The sequence below is a fragment of the Chelonoidis abingdonii genome, chromosome 2 (assembly GCF_003597395.2).
Source record: "Chelonoidis abingdonii isolate Lonesome George chromosome 2, CheloAbing_2.0, whole genome shotgun sequence".
In the NCBI taxonomy this organism is placed as follows: Eukaryota; Metazoa; Chordata; order Testudines; family Testudinidae; genus Chelonoidis; species Chelonoidis abingdonii.
The window spans coordinates 209,541,707-209,563,928 of NC_133770.1; the positions used below are offsets into that span (position 1 = coordinate 209,541,707).

The 22,222-nt window shown below is 39.5% G+C and overlaps 1 protein-coding gene across 3 annotated transcripts in view; it reads right to left on the minus strand.

Moving 5' to 3' along the window:
• Positions 1-4,235: 4,235 nt before the first annotated feature.
• Positions 4,236-22,222, minus strand: part of TWSG1 (twisted gastrulation BMP signaling modulator 1) — a 58,528-nt gene continuing 40,541 nt past the window's right edge. For all 3 annotated transcript variants that reach the window (XM_032777107.2, XM_032777105.2, XM_032777108.2), the window contains exons 3-5: positions 21,819-21,918; positions 17,421-17,687; positions 4,236-6,728 (exon numbers count right to left, since the gene is read on the minus strand). In XM_032777107.2, coding sequence (XP_032632998.1) covers positions 6,547-6,728; positions 17,421-17,687; positions 21,819-21,918 — 549 coding nt within the window. In that variant the 3' untranslated portion in view covers positions 4,236-6,546. The remainder of the gene's footprint in view (positions 6,729-17,420; positions 17,688-21,818; positions 21,919-22,222) is intronic.

Here is a 22,222-nt window from a genome sequence, read left to right on the forward strand (position 1 = left end):
CAATTTAAAAAACTATCCATTGGTTTAATAAAGGTCAAGATATTTTGCCATGGTCAAACTACAATACTATTATATTTGGTCAATTAAAACAATGCTTTTAAAGAGAGCACTTGCAAGAACAGCTTAGCAATGATTTTATTTTATAGTGCTCTGGCTACAGATTAACTTGTTGAAGGTAGGATGCCTGCACCCTTGGAGAAGAACTACTTTAATACGAAGACCCTAACCAGTTTACATGATAGGATCAGGCTCAACTCTGTCCCTGCTGCCAGGGAAAAAAGTAACAGAGGCTACCTCTGCTGCCTTGGTCCCTGAATCAGGAAAGTGACATGAACTGGTGCCCTGGTTGCTAAAGGGTAGGAGGTTGCCTGAGGCTGCCTCTCCATATTCAGCTGAGGGCATCCCATGCCCTCTTCATCTTCAGCTGATGAAGAACAGGGTATGAGAGTCGGCTAGTTGGCTGCTCTGCAGCACTGGGGAGGGGGAGCTTACTGAAATCTGTCTCCATTTTGCTCAGGGAGGAGCAAGGAGAATGCTTAGTGAGGTAAGCGCATTCTGATGATCTTTGGCAGATTATTCAGCACTCACCACCCTCTGTTTTGAATGAAAGTTATGCATGGAACCACCTTCAAAGACTTCTCACCCCTTCACCTACCTTAAAATAGAAATGTCAGGTTCTGATGAACAGATTGAACTACCACTTCTAGATACTTCTCTAAAATATTTAACACTCAGTGTTACTGGCTACATGGGGAAATTCACCAGCATAGTTACTCCAGAATAAGTTTTCCATGTGTATCCCCATGTGAACATTTTTATTCTGGAGCACTAAGTGTGCACATAGGAAGCTATTTTGGAATAGCTACGGTATCCAAATTCACAGCCTGCTTTATTCCAGAATAATTTCCATGCACACAATCTGTAGAGAGACTATTTAACTCTTGCCAGCAACCCAAGGATACAGTAACAAAAGAGATCTGATTTAGGACAGTGGCTAACCTGACATACAAAACACAAAGACAAAAAGACTATATGCAAGCTATAATGGCAAGCATTGCCTTAGACAACATTTAATTTTCCCTTGGCTGAGTGTGATTTTTGCATTCACAATATTCACTCACCTTAAACCTTGTCGCACACATTTTATAAGAGTAAAGGAAAGCTTGGGAAAAGATATATTTTTCTAAAGACATTCTACATAAATAAGTAGTTTGCAAAAGTTTGGGTACAAGCTGACAGTAAATCTCAGCGTTAAAGTAACTATGGACCAAAAATTATCTATTCAACATATCAAGCTTTATCTATACAACTCTCATTAGTATTATGGAGTTACGGAGTTTAGACCTTTCTCTTTCAAACAATTTATAGAAGAATAAGAAATCTTTAAAATACATATAAGGGAAGGATAAGGACAGAGTGAATTTTGGAAACCCTATGTTGTACGTATCAGATTTGTCTGAAAGCTACATATTTTACCCCAGGCATTTTTTATGCTTACCATGGATGAGTGTCACCCACCAGACTCACACTCTGCTTGTTAGAACAGCTTATGCCATCAGCACTATCTCAGCCATGTGAAGTGACAACTTCTAGTACCAATTTTTCCTGGTAAATAGATGGTAAAAACATTCTCTCCATTCAAACAAAAAGGGCTAAAGAATCCACTCACTCAGAAAATAGCAACAGTAGGAACTGGTGAGCCTCACAAGAATAAATCCATTTCTTTTTATAGCTATGGTGAAGTGCTCACCCTTATATCCATTTCTTAAGAACAGGAAAGTGGAGTGGATGTTTCCTAGGGCAGTGGTTCTCAAACTTTTTCTTCGTGAACCACCTGAAAATTGCTGAGGGTCTCGGCGGACCACTTAACGATCGTTCCAAATGCTGTTTGTACCGTTAGCTAACTATTGTAAAGCATTTTGGATAAAAGCACTATACAAAAAAACTTTATACTAAACTTTTTTTGTTCTACATATAAAAGCACATAACTCATTTTAATATCAGTAGACATAGTCTTACCTTTCTAATGCGATGGATGTGCCCTCTCTCCCCTGCCGTGGCAGCCCCCGAGCTGGGGCTGGGAAGGAGGGGGTCTCTCCCTCTCTTCCCCCACCGCAGCTTCCTCCATGCTGGGGCTGGGAAGGAAGGGGCTTCTCTTCCCAGCCACAGAGCTGAGGCTGGGAAGGAGGGTTGTCTCTCCCCGGCAGTCACAGCCCTGGAAAAGTCACCTCTTTCTCTGGCCACCACAGCCCTGCACGTCCCAAATTCCCCCCATCCTGTCTTCTCACCCCACTGCCCTCTCCCACCTACCCCGTATTCCTCCCAAGGCCACCACCTCACCTTTCATGTGCGTCTTCTCCACTAATTAGGTGGGTGGCCTTCATTCTCTCGCATGCGGCCACCCAGGCACGCACCTTAGAGGGAACTATCCATGGACCACCTGAATGGAGCTCATGGACCACTGGTGGTCCGCAGACCAGAGTTTGAGAACATCTGTCCTAGGGCATGACAGGAGTCCCAACAAGTGATATGATAGTGTTGTGTTTTAGAGCCTTGTGTGCCCTCTCTGCAGAGACAGACAGCTATTTGATGATTCTCAACAAAAATGCCAGGTTTTCAGCATACATCAGATGACTTTTACTAGTGAGCTTCAGTAAGACAAGATATTGACAAGATTTAGGAAATTTACCTCTCCCAGTAGATACTAGGACCTGGTGAAACTAAATGAAGATTGACAGGAACCAGAGAGACTAATGTGTTCGATGTGTGCACTGCAGTAGTGATGGGCATGCAGGATCATCTTCTATATGTTAAAATACAGTCTGGCTTTATACACCGTGGGCCAGATTCTCTGCTGGTGCACACTGGCATAATTCAATTGAAGTCAATGAGGTAAGCCAAAATACACCAGTTGAGGGTCTTATTCAATGGGTTTAAGCACAGTATCACTGGGCTAAGTCCAGTGTATTAAAATTCTGTGCTGTGCCTCCCTGAAATGCAACATTCAAGGTGCAGCTCAGGGGAAGGTGGGGGCAAAGGTGGCTTTAAGTGTCCTTTTCACCTTTGGGATTCTGGGCTGCTTCAGGTACTGAAAGGCCCCCCTGGCAAAAATTAAAGCAGTCCCAGAGGTGCTCTAGTTTATGGCAGCCTGATATAGGTTGATGCACACTCCAGAGCAGCCCAGAATCTCCACAGTTCATTGCAGAGACTTCCTTCTACACACCTGAGTGATCCTCCTGCTACCAAGATTCACTCCGCACTGAGGTTTCCAAGAGGAACCACTGTAGAGTCACCATGGAGAACGTGCACTGAGATAATTCACCCGGCCTCAGCCCATTGCAGCACAGGTCTATCCCCTGTATGCTGTCAGAGCAACCTACTGGAGCAGATGTGATCTGTCCCTCAGGTTTTTGTTTTTGTTTTTAAACATATATGACTTCAAAATGAAATGACAATTCAGTTATAAATCACACTGCATTAAATACTACACTGGCATTACATTACCATTCTACAAATTACACATCAATCGTTTTTACAGATATTAGAAATCTGGGGCTGAGAGACTAATTGACTGTTAAAATATTTTATATATTACATGTCTGTGCTTTAATGTATCAGATAGCAACAAAGAGAATTTAGTTGATCAAGAATTTACCTGGGATTTGTACCACTGATCGTTACACAGGGGCATTTTTTATTGAGTACTTAAAGTTTAAGGATTTACAATTTTATAGTTAGCGTTTAATTATATAAGTTGCCCAGATGCTTCAACTGGATAAGATACCAATTCAGAAAGGGACTTACGCATATGTTTCACTTCAACCCCGTGTTTAAGTGCTTTCCTACAATTAGGGCCTAACTGAGATGTGTCCCAACAATAAATTATTATTTTTCCTCCCATGCCATGTAAATTACATAGTATTCTCCTATAATGGGATTTTCATAGATAGAACATTTCAGAATGTTACACAAATTGCATTTTGTAGGTTTCACGTTTTATATAAAGGAAATACATTCAGAGCAAAATTACAATTTTATCTGTAAAACAATTTTCAAGTTAGTAAAAAAGCACTTTGTCACTATACCTTCAGAAAAACAGTTATCAAAAAGAGACTACAGTAATAGGATTAAAATTAATGAAATTACTAAAATAAATTTATACTTCAACTCCATTAAATCTTTTGCCCTGAGAGCTTAGGAAGAAGCAGCAGTGATAAAAGAACCACACAACCCAATAATTCTCATTATTTATTAAAATACTTGTTTAAACAAATGAAATATAAGAAAATACATCTGATGTTGCCACAGATCATTTGCATATGCACTGAGTTTACAGCACAGACTCTCAGGAGACCATCATATATTACAAAAATAGAGCAAACCTAATTTAAAGTGGACTGTCCTTACACGCAAAAACTTTTCAAGGTATTACACAAACAAAAAATTACTTTTTGTGATTTTTCCATGATTTTTATGGACATTTAACTCTTTAAAACAGAGGTTCTGTCTCCTTCCACACACAACCTCTTTATCCCTTCTACTTGATCTTGAAGTAAAATCATAATGTAAAGAAGGGTGATGTCATAAATCCACGCAACAGGGTCCCAAAATAGACAATCAACCTTGATTTGTCTTAAGATTCTGAAACCACAATATTTTACATTTCAAATAATCCAGTATATGATAACTCAAAGCCTTCAGTGCGTCACTGATTTGCATGGACACTTGTAAAATGTTTTATTAAATCTTGATCAGAAATAATGTATAATCCTCAAGCATACAAAATACAGATACTCACAACATAAGCATATCCTCTCTCCCTCTTCACTATAAGAAATTAATGAAGAATTTCTTTGCACAAAAAAAGTAGAAAAGATGCAAGGAACAAACCATAAAAAGAAGAACAAATAACATTTCTTTCAGTTTAGGCTGATCTTTGCCCAGAAACATTAATTCAAAACTTTCTCCCATAAATCCTAACTTTAAATAGGAAATAGTTTTGTTTACCACCAGTTTAAAAATTTAAGCAAACCTCCAGCTTGGAAAACCTCCATACCTGGAAAAGAGCTTAAAAAATTAAGACTGCACAACAGCAGACATCTTTAGATTTTTTTTTATTTGAAGAGTTGTATGTATTAGGATAACTAAAAATTCCCAAGTCAATTTTTCCAATAAAATGAGAGTTGAAAGTAATTGATCTCAGTGTTTAGGAACATGTCGGTAGGAGGCAGTTTGACCTAGAGAGGTGGAGGCGAGAGGGAGAAACAGGAATAGTCAAATCCATCTATATAAAAAATTAGTAAACTTAAAAAAAGTTATTGTTATAAACACTATCATGAGTTTCTGGCGAGATCACAATTATACTCAGACTTTATTCTTGTGGTTTCTATGGCATCATCACAGGAAAAACCTAATGGTACCATAGTAATTGTCTTATAATCTGCAGTTGCCTACTGCTCCATATATTAAAACACAGTAAAATGGACAAAGTGTTCCATATTCAGAGAATGCTCATTTGTCTCAGAGGATAATTACTTCCCCATTAAGCTCTTTTATATCATAAATCTGAATCAAATCCAACCTCAAAGCAAAACCAAACAGTTAGAATAAGCGTTCCACAGAGCAGTACCAAATGTTGTAATGTGACAACTGCCAGCTATTCAACAAATAAACTTGCTGAGCTTATTAGGATATGCAGTTTAATTCCCAGTTTATCCCGTGCTATTTTTTCTATTCATAACAACCCCCTACCAAATGTGCAGCACAGCACTGAGTTTCCAGGGATAAGACAACCCACAACGAGTCCGACGGCAAGTGGATGTGACTAAACTTACCAGCTTTATTTTGGTTTATAAGAAGAGTGCACTGATGGGAACAAGATTTCTTTATGAAATGCAATACCTTGCCTGCAGGAATGGAGGCATATAACAGATGGAGGAATGATGTCACACACATGGTATTGCAGTGGGTGGGACACCCTGCTAAGAAGCTAAGATTTTATCTATTACAGCTCCTGTTTTGAAGTTGAAAAATAAATGTTTTCTTATTTTTGAGAGGACATCCTTTTCACAATAGGAGTCTGGGCCACTGGTGTAAGACCATAAGCTACTGGAGAGTTATAAAACATACATGGAAGAGCATTATCTATTTGAGCACTTGTGGAACTTGTAAATAATGAGACTCTTGTTGAGGCTTCACTGTTCTGAACTGCTAAATACAACATTACATTCTGAAAATGAGTATAGGCAATATATTCAGATCAAAGCAAAACAATCAGGACAGGAAGCATGAGGATGGTTATGCTACTCAACTAAGAATAAGGAAAAAATAAACAATACAGTTGAAACATTCGCCAATTAGCATTGTTTACAGGATTTAAAAAGAAAAAAAATTACAGCTGTGCTTTGAATTGTATACATCTTTTCTCAAATCATTCATGTTTAGTTGCTCCCAGAACATATCCCAGAATGCAATACTTCCAATCCCCATCCTTTTAATCAAGACGTTGCTTTGGCCTCCACATTACTATTATACAGCTTCTCTGCTTCAAAACATGCAGTTCATACATTTTACAGTTTTACTGCCATAGTCGATACATTCTGGCCCAATACACTCACAGCAGGCATTGTGAAACCACCGGTATTTTGATGCTCCCATGGACTCACAAGAGATCTTGCACTGATGTATTGACATGCAGTCATCAAAATAGACCACAGTGCACATATTTTCTAAACAAAGGGAGAAAAAATTTTAAAAGGTTACTTTAGTTAAGTATGTAGCTGTCAGATGTTTGAGAGCAAGTCATTCAAACTATGTGCCACAGGGGAAATGGAAGGGTGAGGAGAGGAGAAGAGGTGAGAACATAAGGCCTGCTCTACAAGCCTGGATACTTTCTTCATATTGTCAAGTATCAGAGGGGTAGCAGTGTTAGTCTGGATCTGTAAAACGCAACAAAGAGTCCTGTGGCACCTTATAGACTAACAGACATATTGGAGCACAGGCTTTCATGGCTGAATACGCATGCATCTGACAAAGTGGGTATTCACCCATGAAAGCTTATGCTCCAATATGTCTGTTAGTCTATAAGGTGCCACAGGACTCTCTGTTGCTTTCTTCATATTGTGGCTCTCAACCTCCTTGTAGGTAGTACAGTAGTCTTTACTTCTATGATCATATACTATTTCTCAAGTACATGGTCATATCACTTTTTGCACATTACAAGGTGCACATTGTAAAATGCAGAGTGGATAAGGCAGAGCTACACAAGAGCCCTTGCCTCAATCACCGAATGTCTTGGGTGCGCCTACAGTGCAACCTGGATCATGCCTGCCAGCACAGGTAGACAGACCCGCTTGGACCTCCTGTGCTACCCCTGGCTCCACCATTATTTTTGCTATGCTAGCTCGAGCAAAGTTAGTGCTTGTCTGTCTACTCACACTGGGAAGTGCCCTCCCAGTTGCAGTGTAGATGTACCCCCTTTAAAAAGCCTGGTTTTCATGAACTCTGCTCTACACAGTACTGCAAGATGCTGCAGGTTTATATTTAGGAGAATACAGAAAACATGAGGAACATTGTATTGCTTGAAAGACAATTCGGTCATGGATTCCATTACAGTCCAACTACATACATGAGGGAACAGAGATAAGATTGCACATGCGAACCTATTTTTGGATTTCCTGAGTTGAGTGCTTATGAGTGCAAGCTAGAAGTATTTTTAATAGAATGTTTGTGGAATACCAAGTGTGCAAGGTGTTTTAACAGTGATTTATCATTTAAACAGATAATACATAGATCAAAGATCAGATTAAAAAAGGCAAGTAATTTAGTGGAGATATATATAATGATGTTTCATTAGTTCCATCGTTTCTCTATTCTACAGTATCTTATTACCACAGACTACCAATCCAGCTTTTAGCTGAGAAATTGTTAGATTGCTTCCTGCTGATGCCCATACCAATTCCAACTCTCCCATTTGCCACCTTAAATTCCATCCCAAATGCCAAACTTCCTTCTTGGATGCCTATAACATCATCTCTTTCTAGCCTTTAATCTGTTAATCTTGATCCCAGCTGCAAGCTTCTATCTGCAGCATCCCCGACAAACTCTCTCTTCTGGCTTCCTTGTGCCAGGGGCTAGTGAAAGCTTACACTATCTAGCAATTAGACCAGGGGTCGGCAACCTGTGGCACGCCAATTTTTAATAGCACGCGGGGCGGGCTGAGCGGCTCAGCCCGCCGCCACTCTGGCGCTTTCTGCCGCCGGCTCCTGCCAGCCGGGGACCCTCTGCCAGTCCCACTCAGCACCCACTGCCGGCCTGGGGGAAGGAACCCCAGGCTGACAGGGGACTGACACCCCAGCTGACAGGAGCCCGCGGCTGAAACCCCAGAGTTTCAGTCAACAGTCAAATTTCACTGTATCATCCATCAAGAAAACCTGTGTGCTAAAATTTCTAATTCAGAGCTTAATAATGTGATGAATACAGTGGTGTGAACTGTGAATTTCCTTGTTGCTTGATCTGCTTTGACTCACAGACAATTTCAAGCACTGCTAGAAGAGATGGACAGTGCTTATAACGACATCTCACTTCACAGCAACATTCGGTGGCTAAGTCGTGGCAAGGTTTTGGTGCGCTTTGTAAACTGTTTTGATGCAATCAAGGCCTTTTTGTCAGAAATAAGACCAAAACTACCCCGAATTGGATGACAACAAATGGCTGTGTAAGCTCATGTTTCTAACTGATATCATCGCTCACCTAAACGAACTCAACCTCTGTCTCCAGGGCAAACAGTTCTGGATCTTTATGAAGCCTGGAAAGCATTTGTTGTGAAACTAGCAGTTTTTTCCAGGGATATTCAAACTTCTACTTTCCGCTATTTCCAACTCATAAAAGAGCTATCGACACGTTGCACTGTCAATGTCGATGAGATCGGAAAGTACATGCAAGAACTGGAATCAGAATTTTCTGACAGATTTCAAGATTTCCAGCAATTTGGCCCAATGTTTTTCTTTTCTAATTAAACCTGAAAAGTTCAACGAAAGTGACTTGGATTTGTCTGTGTTTCAGTGAATGGGTGTTGAAGATTTTGAAATGCAACTCATTCAGTTAAAAAGCTCAGAATTGTAGACATCAAAGTTTGTGGATCTGTGGAGTGCACTTGAAGCCACCAAGAGAGATCATGGGGCCTCTGTTCTGACCTGCTGGACATCCCTGCCAGTGAAATTTAACTGTTTGAAGAAAATTGCGTTTGCAATGCTTTCAGCATTTGGATCCACATACCTGTGTGAACAGGTATTTTCACACATGAAATCTGTACTCTGTCCCTCTCGGAGCCGGTTAACAAGTGATCACTCAGAAGCCTGTGTGCAGCTTAAAGTATCCAAATACGTGCCAGATATTGGAAAACTTAGCAAGGAAAAGCAAGGGCAAGGATCACACTTAACTAATAAGAGCTGCATTTTAATTTAATTTTAAATAAAGCTTCTGAAACATTTTGAAAACCTTGTTTACTTTACATATAACAGTAGTGTGGTTATATATTATAGACTTACAGAGAGACCTTCTAAAAAACGTTCAAATGTATTACCGGCACGCGAAGCCTTAAATTAGAGCGTATACATGAAGACTCAGCACACCGCTGCTGACCCCTGAATTAGACTGAGGTTTCCAGCTCAGTCTAATTGCTAGACTGAGTTAAATACAAGTAGGAGATCAATTAATGGGGAACAGCCAGTTCCTAGTCAGCAAATCATCTCTACTACTAAAAAATTTTGGGCAATGTGTAAAGGCACATGCCAATTAAAGGAAAAAAAGGAAGTGATGGATTAAAGAGGCATCCCAAATGCTAAGCTACTATTTTATACATATTTATTTTTATTGGATCACCTTCTGTGAGTGAGAGAGACAAGCTTTCGAGCTCTTCTTCAGTTCTGGGAAACATATTCAGTGTTACGGCTAAACATAAGGTGGAATAGATTGTTTAGCATAAATAGTTAACATATATTTCAAGGACCATTCAAGGTGAAGTGGCTGGTTAACACCCCACCAGTCATAGTGGGGAAAAAGAAGGGGGTGCAACTGCAGGGGTTGTTAATGGGTTACAGATTGTTGTAATAAGCCATAAATCCAATGTCTCTATTCAGTCCATGATTTTAGTGTCTAGCAAAGTTATGAATTTAAGCTTCCAGACTTGTCTTCTGAAAGAGTTTTTTGCAAGTTTCCTTTGAGGATGAGAACTAATAGGGCAGGTCAGAGGTCTACACTACAAATTTACATTCGCACAGCTGTACCACTGTAGTGCGTCAGGTGAAGATGCTCTAAGCCAGGGGTCGGCAACCTTTCAGAAGTGGTGTGCCGAGTCTTCATTTATTCACTCTAATTTAAGGTTTTGCGTGCCAGCAACACATTGTAACATTTTTAGAAGGTCTTCTTCTATAAGTCTATAATATAGAACTAAACTGTTGTATGTAAAGCAAATAAGGTTTTTAAAATGTTTAAGAAGCTTCATTTAAAATTAAATTAAAATGCAGAGCCCCCGGGACTGGTGGCCAGGACCCGGGCAGTATGAGTGCCACTGAATCACCTTGCGTGCCGCCTTCGGCACGTGTGCCATAGGTTGCCTTTCCCTGCTCTAAGACGATGGGAGAGAGCTCTCCCGTCAGCTTAACTCTACATCCATGAGAGGCAGCAGCTAAGTCAGTGGGAGAAGATCTCCTGTTGACAAAGTGCTGTCTACACATGGGATTAAGGTCAGTATAACTATACGTTGCTTGGGGGTGTGAAAAATCCACACCCTTGAGCAATATAGTTATACCAAAGTAAGTATGTAGTGTAAACCGAGCCAGAGAGTGATTGCTTTGTGAAAAGTGTTCACCTACAAGTGATAGGGTGCTTTTATTTTTAATCATTTTCCTGTGTGAGTTCATCTGAGACTGTAGTGATTTTATTTAGTTAATGGGCCACTTCAACTTGAATGGTCCCTTGAAATATGTGTTAACTGCTTATGCTAAACAATCTGTTCCATCTTGTATTTAAATGTGACACTCTCAGTATGTTTCCCAGACCAGAAGAAGAGCTCTATGTAAGCTCAAAAGCCTGTCTCTCTCACCAACAGAAGTCGGTCCAGTAAAAGACAATGCCTCACCCACCATGTCTCTCTAATGTCCTGGGACCGACACAGTCACAACACCACTGCATACATTTTATAGATTTGTTTGCTAAAGTCCCCATAATTCTTAATATAATCACACATTTCTCCATACTCCAAAAACAAAGGTCACGTCTCTTGGGGGAAAAAGCAACCAGAAGCCCAGCACTTTTGAATAACTACACTAACAAACCAACATGCACATTAGGGAGGAAAGATCTTTGTTTCCAGGATACAGACTTCAGTTTCCCATTTGCCAGGGATTTATTATGAACTATTAAGAAAAAGGCAATTTTTACAAGTTATGGAAGCTCTATTGACACCATCCTTAATCCATACCAAATCACAGAATCACTGAAATGTAGGGCTTGAGAGGTCATTTAGTCCATCCCTTTGTGCTGATGCAGGACCAAGTATACCCTCGCTAGTGTTTGTCCAACATGTTCTTAAAACCTCCAATCATGGGGATTCTATAACCACTCTTTGAAGCATATGCCAGATCTTAGCTATCCTTATAGTTAGAAAGATTTTCCTAATATCTAACCTAAATCTTCTTTGCTGCAGATTAAGCCCATTACTTCTTTTCCTACCTTCAGTGGAAATGGAGAACAATTGATCACCATCCTCTTTATAACAGCCGTTAACATATTTGATGACTTATCAGGTCCCTGCTCAGTTTTCTTCCCACAAGACTAAACATGCCCAATTTTTATTAACCTTTCCTCAGTGATAAAAGGTTTTTCTAAACATTTATCATTTTTGTTGTTCTCCTCTGGATTCTTCTCCAATTTGTCCACACCCTTCCTAAAGTATAGCATCCAGAACCTGACACAGTATTCCAGCGGAGGTCTCCCCAGTACTAAACAGAGTGGGGAAATTACCTCCTGTGTCTTACAGATGATACTGCTGTTAATACAGGCCAGAATGATATTAGCCTTTTTTGTAACTGCATCACATTGCTGACATATTCATTTTGTGATCCACTATAACCCCAGATCCTTTTCTGCAGTTCTGCTGCCTAACAAGTTATACCTCGCTTTAAAGTTGTACATCTGATTTTTCCTTCCTAAGTGTAGTATTTTGTGTTGGTCTTTACTAAATTTCATCTTGTTGATTTTGGATCAATTCTTCAACTTTTCAAGGTCCTTTTGAATTCAAATCCTGTCCTCCAAAGTGACTGCAATCCCTCCCAGCATGGTGTCAACTGAAAATTTTATGAGCATCTTCTCCACTCCATTATCCAAGTCATTATAAAAATATTTAATAGAACTGGGTCTAGGACAGACCTCTATAGGACCCCACTAGATACACTCTCCCAATTTGACAACAAAGGCAACTCAGTCTTTCAACTAGTTTTGCACCCATCTTTTATAGTAATTTAATCTCTAGACCATATTTCCCTAATTTATTCATGAGAATGTCATGTGAGACTGTCAAAAGCTTTACTACAATCAAGATATAGCACCTCTACAAATGATGGAGTTGGACTTGTTTTCCTCCTTACCTTGACATTGCAGATTTATACTTAGAGTGATAACGGAGACCTAACAGTTAACAATATGTACAATTTCAAAAATAGTTATTTCTCAGGAATGGGAAGCTTTTTGTTTGAGTTGGCTTTTAATAGTCCTAGTCACCAATTCCTTCCTCCAAGGAGACCAAATCATCTGTGAATACACACTGGGATCCTCCCTTCTCCTCTGCATTTGAAAATCTCTCATAACAATAGAATAAAGAAACAAAACAAGTTGTCTGATGCAGAAAAAAGAACAAAGCAAGCATACTGTTTCTGCTACATCGTTGACTTTCTCTCATCCAGCAGTCTAAGAACAAATCTTTGTTCACATATGATAGGCGATGGAATTCTGTCTGTTGCTTCTAGCAAGTTCAGGAGCCCTTATCTAAAATGATTATTTCTTGGACTGGTGAAATGGGGCCATGTAAAAAAAGTTACACCTACAGGTTCACAATGTATTCTGGAAAATCTATTTAACTGTTATCAATTTCAAGAACCAATCATGTACAACATTCTACAGAGAGACAGTCAAGTGATAAAAGGATGTTACTTATTTCAGTAACAGTTCTTTCATTAGCATTTTGACAGTTTTCAGATATGTGAAAAAAGGAATGTGGAAGAGAGTTCTCAGGTGAAGAACACACTGCAGATAACTCATTATCTCAGAAAATGAAGATTTTTTTTTTAAATTTCAGAATAAAGGGAGGTTTGTGTAGCAGAGAGAATAATGTACAACAAACACTGAATTCAAAGTAATCAAAACAAGACAGCCTCATGCTTCCATCAGCATGTTGTTATAATCTTCATGTTTTCCAGTGCAAACAATTATAAAAGAACTACACTGCAGAGGACTTTGGGAAGTCACAAGTTCAGAGCACACCATGTCTGATGTGCAATATTTGTCTTTAAAATCTAATCTATGAGATGAAAAATTTTTCTGATCCTCTCCAAGCCAAACTATATTTACAGCATTGTCAACAAATGAAAAAGACACAGTACATTTCTCGTAAGAGAAAATAATTAGGTGGTCATATACAGTGCTTTTGATCAGTAGATCAAAGAACTTAACAAAAAAGAGGTAAATATATTATCAAAATAAACCAGTATACAATTTTCTGGTAATTACGGATGATAAAAGAGAGACCTATTTCAACATCCACCTGCTGGATCCAGTAAGCTAGATACACAGTTGGTGACAAACTCTCTTCCTTGATTGAGGCTCCAGACGAGGGTGAATTCAGAGCCCATCCAGAAAGTAACCAATGGTTAATGTAAAGACTATGCAAAATCCCTGCACTATGGATTTTGTTTCATCAGCTGCCAAAAGATACTCTGCTATCCTTCCTCCCGCTGACAAGATTCCGTCATCACCTGTGACAATTAAGTTCATTCTAAAAGGTACTGAACTGCAAGTTCTGAGCTCTGAGGCCACCAAAAAGGAGTTTAAGCTAAATATGTAGAACAAAAAATGTGATTTCCAGAAAAACAGCCTGAAGTTGTGACTCAAGAGTTGACAACCCTTGGTATGAACAATTACCACTAGTTCCAGAAGTTCAAAATAATATCTAGTGTCAGAGTCAAGTTGGGGGTGAGGAAATCAGCAGCATGGTACAGAATGCGATTTTAAAGGTCCAATAGCTCGCGATGTGCCAGGGCTAGAAAGGAATGCTTTGTACCAAGAGAAGTTTCAGCTTTCCAGTGATATAAAGCAGTCCTTTCTAGCCCCAGTGGTTCATGAAGTATCTGTCATTACAGCTCTCAGTGGTCCCTTGGGCTAGCGATACTTTTTCAGTACTCATCTAGAACTGAAAATAGTAAGTCCAACACCTCAAACAAGTTTAGTTTCAATCTCTGCATAAGCAATGTATGGAATCAAAGCTGTCAGAGAGGCTGTGGCAGAACATGGCAAGTGTAGTTTTTAGGCAGGGCCTATTCCAAGTTTTGTGGGACCCTATACAAAATAACATACAATAAGCTGGGTCCCATCCACCTCTGACAATCCCCTCTTTCAAACTTCTAGTTATTGACAACACCTCCCAGCTCCAAAGCTAGGAAAAAAGCGGAGGGGGCATATGGAAACCAGTATTACTCCTTATGGGCAACAAATAAAAGAGTCATAGGCAGAAAGAGGATATCTGGGCCATACCCTCTTAGCATGCAATGCTAGTGCCAGAATGGCAGATGTCCACAGAAGGAAGACAAACTGAGCAGAGAGGAACCACAGCATGCAAAAAGCTCAAGTGGCTTTCTAGTAGCCCCATTCAATCCTTAGCAGCACTACTAGTGGACCTGATGGATGTTTGGCATCCAGGGCTCTAGATGTGCAGGGCTTTAAGGGATTCCATAGGTTCAGTAGACTGAAGAGCACCGCTGACTGCAGGATACATTGGTATTTCTAGCAGCGCATTTTTCTTGTAGATGTTTTAGCTTGAAACAATACAGGCTGTTGGTTAGCCTATGCACTGTCCTACTTATCTGTACATGTATTGTGTAGTACTTGTGCTTACACAAGCTGTACGAAAGCCTTCCTGCACAAGTTACGTACACTGTGATTGAGCATATTATCTGTATGTCCATACTGCCCAGCAGTTTTTATTCCTCCTCCAAGTACATGATGTTGGAAGCAATTTTACACCTTCCCCATCTACAATCACTGAAGATCTGAAAAGGATTAGATCTGCTCAAGTTTCTTAACAATAAAAAGTTCACTTTTATTTCTGTGCTGAATTCCTACCATAGCCAGTTAATCAAGGGAACTGAGTATCTATTTCTAAGTTTAACTCAATTGTCATTCTTGGAATTTAACAGTAATATGTATGATCTTTGAACCTAATATTGAATACAATGTGGTTTATGGAACAGGCAGTCTCATGAAATAGACAAAACAACACCTGGATTTGGGACCTTTCCCACTATGAATAAAATACAAATTGTTATTAGAACAGGTAGCCCTTTTCATAAGTCTTGAGAAAATTCCTCCCCCTCCCCCCAAACTCCAACTTTTCATCCAAAAAGACAGCAAGTAAAATTGACAAATCCTTCTAGAGTTACGAACATCAGAGTTACAACCACATACCTCAAATGGAGCAGGAAATATGCAATCAAGCAGCAGCAGAGAGGAAAAAAAAAAAAAGAAAAGGGGGGAAAAAAAAGCACAAATACAGTACAGTACTGTGTTAAATATAAACTACTAAAAAATAAAGGAAATGTTTAAAAAGAGATTTGACAAGGTAAGGAAACTTTCTGTGCTTGTTTCATTTAAATTAAGATGGTTAAAAGCAGCATTTTTCTTCTGCATAGTAAAGTTTCAAAGCTGTATTAAGTCAATGTTCAGTTGTAAACTTTTGAAAGAACAACCATAATATTTTATTCAGAGTTACAAACATTTCAGAGTTATGAACAACTTTCATGCCTGAGATGTTCATAACTTGGAGGTTCTACTGTATAATTCACATCTTTAAATACTGTACTGTGTGCACATATGGCTTTCTGCAGCTTACCATTTAACATTGTTACTTTCATTATTCTAATACCAGAAAGCAAATATTTTAATAATGTCAAACACAGATATGAACTAGATGTTTTCTGACCATATGGTTTCCTGCAGCTGGAATTAATTTATTTTCTTAATGTTCCTTAAAATCAAAGGAAATTAGAAAAGTCTCTCTCTGAGTTCCATTTAATGAAAAACAGTTTTGTTTAGAAACAAAACTAGGTCAGAGGTTCACACTTATATGGAAATGCAATAGGTCTCTATCAATTGTATTCCTTTCATAAGTTAAATAAAAGAGCCAGCACAGGGAGAACAGTACATAGTTGCCAAAAGTCAAACACAGCACTGCTTATAGATATGACTAATAAATCAGATGGTATGCCTCGTTTTTAAAAAATTAAGTGTTACAAAATCATTTAGTTAAGAGAAAAGAACAGTTTAAGAAGTTTCTCTAAGTTTCATGGGAGGGTGTCAGAGAAAATACTGTAAATTCTGTTTAAAAAAATCAACCGGCAGAAAAGGAGTCTCCCAGCCCCACACTATTGTCACTACAACTGAATTTGGCATCATTTTCCCTTGGCAATCAATATTTTATCATCTTCCTCCAATCACGTACATCCCTGAATCAATGCCAAGAAAGAGATAACACTTTTTCAGATCTATAGTTAATCCAGTATTACCTGAAATATCATTCTGTCACTCGGAGGCTCAAAATATGCCATCTTGGAGCCACAAGTTTAACCTATATTCCAGATCCCGCGGCAAAAACACCAGCTCTCTGAATTTTCCCTTTTTAGCTCTTTAATGCTACATATTTAAAACTGTTCCTGCAGCCTACTTTTGTATTACTATGGGACAGATTAGGTGTAGTTCCTGATCTGACTCAGAGAAAATCAGATTCAGAAGAGGCAACTGCTTCAGCTTCTGATAGCATTTTACATTATCCCACCTAGAGTGGTGTGAACTAATGAAACCCCCCACATGTTGGAGGGGGAATTCCATACTGACAAATTGTTTTATGGTTCATTCCCCCCCCACCCCAAGACTGTCACATGCTCCTCCCTTTGCCCGTGCTGTTGTGTTACTCCCCCTTTGTCACACTGTGACAGACATTAGACCAAACTCTTCAGGGCAGGGACCAGTCTTTTATTTGTACTTTAAGGAGGCTAGCGCACTTGAGCATGATTAATAATTTTTTTTTTTGTCCTTTTTAGGGCCCCTTCACAAAGGTAATACTAGAAATTAGGCTTTAGACAACTTACTGTTACCTTTGTCGCTGGAGTATGGTGTGTGGACACTGTTGCTTGGAACAGAGACATTCTGGTGCTGCGGCTGATTAACTGTTTCTAAAAATGACACTAGATTCTCATGATGTGACAGTTCTTCTGCAACAGGGAAGGAAACAATATTCCAGTTCAGCTGAGTATCCCCTTCTGTGAGTGCCCGGAAGAGGGAAGGGATTGGTTCATGCAGCTCCTCTACAGTGCTCTTGGAAGTTGGAGGGGTGTCACTGTAGTTACGAGGATTGCACATACCTGTAGAGGAATGAAAAGTGTAAAATGAAAAGTCATAAAACTGTCTCACATCCACTGCCAGGAAGGGCAGCATATAGTGTGTGTGTGTGTGTGTGTGTGTGTGTGTGTGTGTGTGTGTGAAATCCTGACCCCCAATGGTATCAGTGGAAAAACTTCCATACATTTCATTAGGGACAGTATTTCACCCATTGGATTTAAGATCTTTGCAGTGATGCACTAAAGTTTTAAGCGAGATGCCTTGCAACACTGAAGTACATAAATGAAGACACCATAAGAACTTTTGTGCACAGCATTCTGCTTCCCTTTCTCCATTACTGTTATGGTTTAGAGTATGAAAAGTTCATCTGAAGCTGTTTCTTTTGTTGAACAAAAATACTACACTACCAGCATCTGAAAGAAAACAGATATTTATTTACATTTAGTATGATCAGGACTTGAAAAGTTTATCCAAAACTTAAGAGCCAGGGTGAAAAATACCTATAATGCCACTCCCCTAAAGCCAGGCCTTCTGGAAATGAAAGGAACACATAATTGTTTACTGTATATAACAATTAATACAATATTCATGGCAACATTTTATGTAGTTCTTTCTCTTGCTTTTGTTTCATCTTTACTCCATGTCTTTCTTTTCTACTTGAGATCATAGTGCACCTCTTCGTCAGTACTTTCTAGTCATTTTCCTCTTTTCTTTCTTCCCCTGCACCTGCTCATCTCTCTTTTTCCTTGCACTATGTTCTCTGGCTCTGCCTCTATATTTTCTATCTTTCACTCCCACCACTTCCCCAGTCTCTCAATACCATACTTATGCTCTCTCCCACACCTTCAACTCTAACCACCCCATTTATATTAGTAATAATTCATATATAGAGCTTGAAAACATTGCCAGACACCTAATGGCCAGAACTTCCTTGACTTTATGAAGGTGTTTGATAGGGTTCACAGAAAAGAACTCTGGAAGATCCTGAGACACTATGGAATTCCAGCAAACACTGTTAAAGTGAAATACACTTTGTATGACGAATCTGCATGCTGCATCAGCACACGGATCAGTGACAGGGAATGATTTAAGATTGCTACCTGCAAGGTGGTGTACTATCCCCACTTCCCTTCTTCATGGTCACAGACTTTGGGATAAGAACAGGAATGGCTGCTGCCTAGTGTACTCGTATTGTTTGTGCAAGAGATAAGCTGCGAGACATAGATACCAACGTGGATGGAATGAAAAGACTCTCTATGAGCATAAAAGCAGAAGTGGCCAAGGTGGAACTTTGTATTAGTATGCAGAAGACAAAGATCATGGAAAGAGAAGGAAATGCTGCCAACACTAATTGATGTGTGATTGGAGTAGAAGAGTATGAAAGAGTTCACAACTTCATCTATCTTTGAAGTACAATATCTTCTAATGGACAGCTCATTAAGAAGTGCAGGCAAGAACTGGCAAAGTCAGTGGATCTTTTTCCCACTTGTCAAACATCTGTCAGAGTAAGATGAAAAATGTACACACTAAAATGAGATTGTACAACGCGATTGTCCTCTCAACACTACTGTATGCCTCAGAAACACAGCAGATGGTAGAAATACACAACAGGAAGTTCACTGGAGAGATTGTGTAACCAATGTGGAAGTGTTGCACCACACAGGTCAGCAGAATGAGGACTCAGTACTCAGACAGAAATGGCTACAGTGGTTTGGCCACCTCATCAGGCTATGTTGTGGCGGAAGCACAAGGTACATCTTAGATTGGATCCCAGCTGGAGGGAAAAGAAGAGGTGGAGGACAAAGAATGACCTATTGCAGGACAATCAAAAAAGATGCTGCCACAATGGAGACAGTTTACGGTAGAGTCAAACATCTCGCTCTGGACAGACAGCAGTGGGAAAAATGAGTTGCCACATGTGCCATTAGGCACAGGAAATTCTAAAGCTAAAGCTAAGCTAAAGGCCAGAAGACAAACTATAACAAGGGGGCCCAGTGTCCTTCCTTTTATCAGCAGATGAGAAAGGGAACGGTGTTTAAATTCCTACCAATGTGCTCTCCCTGGACCCTGCTTGGGGACTCCTCATTTTGTAGCATCCAGATAGTAGGTATCTGAAAAAAGTGAAGCTCTTGATTGCTCTTCTATGAGCCACAGACACTCCCTTTCTCTCACTGTTCCCTGACTCCCAACTACTGCAAGGGTGGTAGGGATCCATGCTGCTTCATCGCTATCCCAGCTTCCATTTTGTAATAAATTTCTTTTGATTCCTTGCTCTCCACAGTCATTAGCTCTAGGAGCTAACTCTATTCCTGCTCAGAGCTCACCCAAACAGCAGCATGAAATAGACTCAGCTGAGGACAACTTGAAGCTATCAAGAGAATTCTAAATAGCACCAGTGAAATTGACCAAAAACTTTTTAATTCCACGCCTGCAGCTGCTGCAGGGCAGCAATCCGTGAAACACTAATCTTTCTCGTGCTGCTGTTGCATCTGTTTAGTTTTTGTTAGCTTTTCTCCACAACCATAAGGGCTGGATGTATTTTTTATTTTATTTTAAAACTTACATCTTGCAGAAGGCACCAAACACGGACCCACTAAATCATCCTACCTCCCCAGATGAAAGACTTTCCAAGGCTGAACATGACACAGGAACATGCTTTACTATTCTTATACTTAGGCAACAAGTGTCTCCCCCATACAGTTTTCATATAAGATCTGAATGTTATTTGGGCTTGCCATTGCAACTAGAAATAAAAATTCTTATTAGTCCCTGGGAGTTTAAAAAAAATTAAGTTTATATATTGAAAAGCCCACTAAAAGTAAGGACAAAAGTCACAATGGAAAAAAGCCAAATACCAATTCAATCATTACTAGTAATGTGGTTTTCAGTTCCAAATTCATGTGGCCTCCTACAGCTGGAAATTATGCCCCTGGAAAGCTAAGGATTACAACTGTTCAGCAGCATTTGCAGGACTCAACACTCATGCTGAGTTGAGAGCATCCCCTGCTGAGCACGGGTGCCTCAGCCATCAATTTCTGCACACCTGAAGGTTTCATTTAAAAAGTTAAATTTCTAGTCCCATTGTTGCAAAAATAATCTTCCAACTATGAATCTAGTTTAAGTCTAGGTATAGTTCTCTTTTTGAATCTGCCTACCAACAACTGCAGCGCCTCTGCTGTTGCTGATACTTGGCAAAACTACAAGCAAAGTAAAGTTTTGATAGTGAATTGGCCAGTTTCAAAGTGGGCAGTCAGAACCGAATGACAGAGCAGAACAACCAACAATCATGCCCATTTCATGCTATTGCTTGGGAAGCTATGAGCAGTAGTAAAGGAGGCAGGCACTGTAGCTATTCATTATCTTCAATAGAGGGGAGGACCAATCAAAAAGAAGCTGTGAGGAAGGTAGAACAATGGAGCCCTTGCCCCTCCCACAACAGCCAGGAGGATCTTGAGAGAAAAGAAAGGAAACTCATTTTCCTTTCCAGCATCCAGAGGAGGGTTGAAACGTCTAATATATCAGACACCTATAAGCATGTAGCTAATACAGAAGATGGAATTCCTAAGCAGGGTCCAGGGATAGCGCTCACTAGTAGAAGCCTTAGTTCCTAGCACTGGGCTTCTTGTCAGGGCTTTATCCACCCCAGTCTTACTGGTGGAACACTCACCCTCATCTTCCATACCAATTTCTGGATAGTAAGTTTACTCTTCTGACTAGTAGGCATCTGGTAAAGTTTTTGAGTATTTGTTTCTAGCTCTCAGGGTTCACAAGACAGCAAGCCTTAAGCTCCACTGGTTGTATGATATTTCTAACGGCACTTTGTAGTTAGTACTTCCACTGGATCACAAAATGTGATAATTGAACACTGTTGGTGTATTAAGTTCCTCTCACATGACAAATCAAGGGGTTGTCCATAATCTAAAACAGAATTAGCAAATCAGTAACCATGACATTAATTGAATAAAATCAGGAATATCACAGATAATATAATCAAGCGATCCAGTAATATCTATTTGCTTATAATTAGCTATTCTGCTCCCCTAGTATGCTATTTATTAAAATATTTAATATAGATCCTGCCTTGAAGAATTTACAATCTAATTACAGAAATGATGCAATGAGCAGTAGCTGTAGGTAATAAATAATGAACTTACCAACACAATCACAGCACTCATCCCAAAGTGTGCCTAGACAAAGCATGCACTCTTTGCAACAGGAACAGTTTCCTTCACCAGGTCGGCATTGACACAGCTCCTGAAAACACAACGTATTACGTTGGAGCTTTCTGAGATATAGAATACTAATAAGTTATGACAATTATTCATCTAGCAAGCATTATTTCTTTGCATTTACAAAGGAATATATTTACTATTTTAGGTTTCTTTAAGGTCATTTTTTATCAGCAACTGGGATACTGAGTATTTAAAACAAAATCATTACATGTAGGAGAGAAAGTACCTACCATTTCTCCCATGAACACCTAGATTTACAAACTCTGCAGAGCTAAGTGAATATTTTTGCATCCTGGGCGTGGTGTTCTAAGATATTTTCTCTTTTC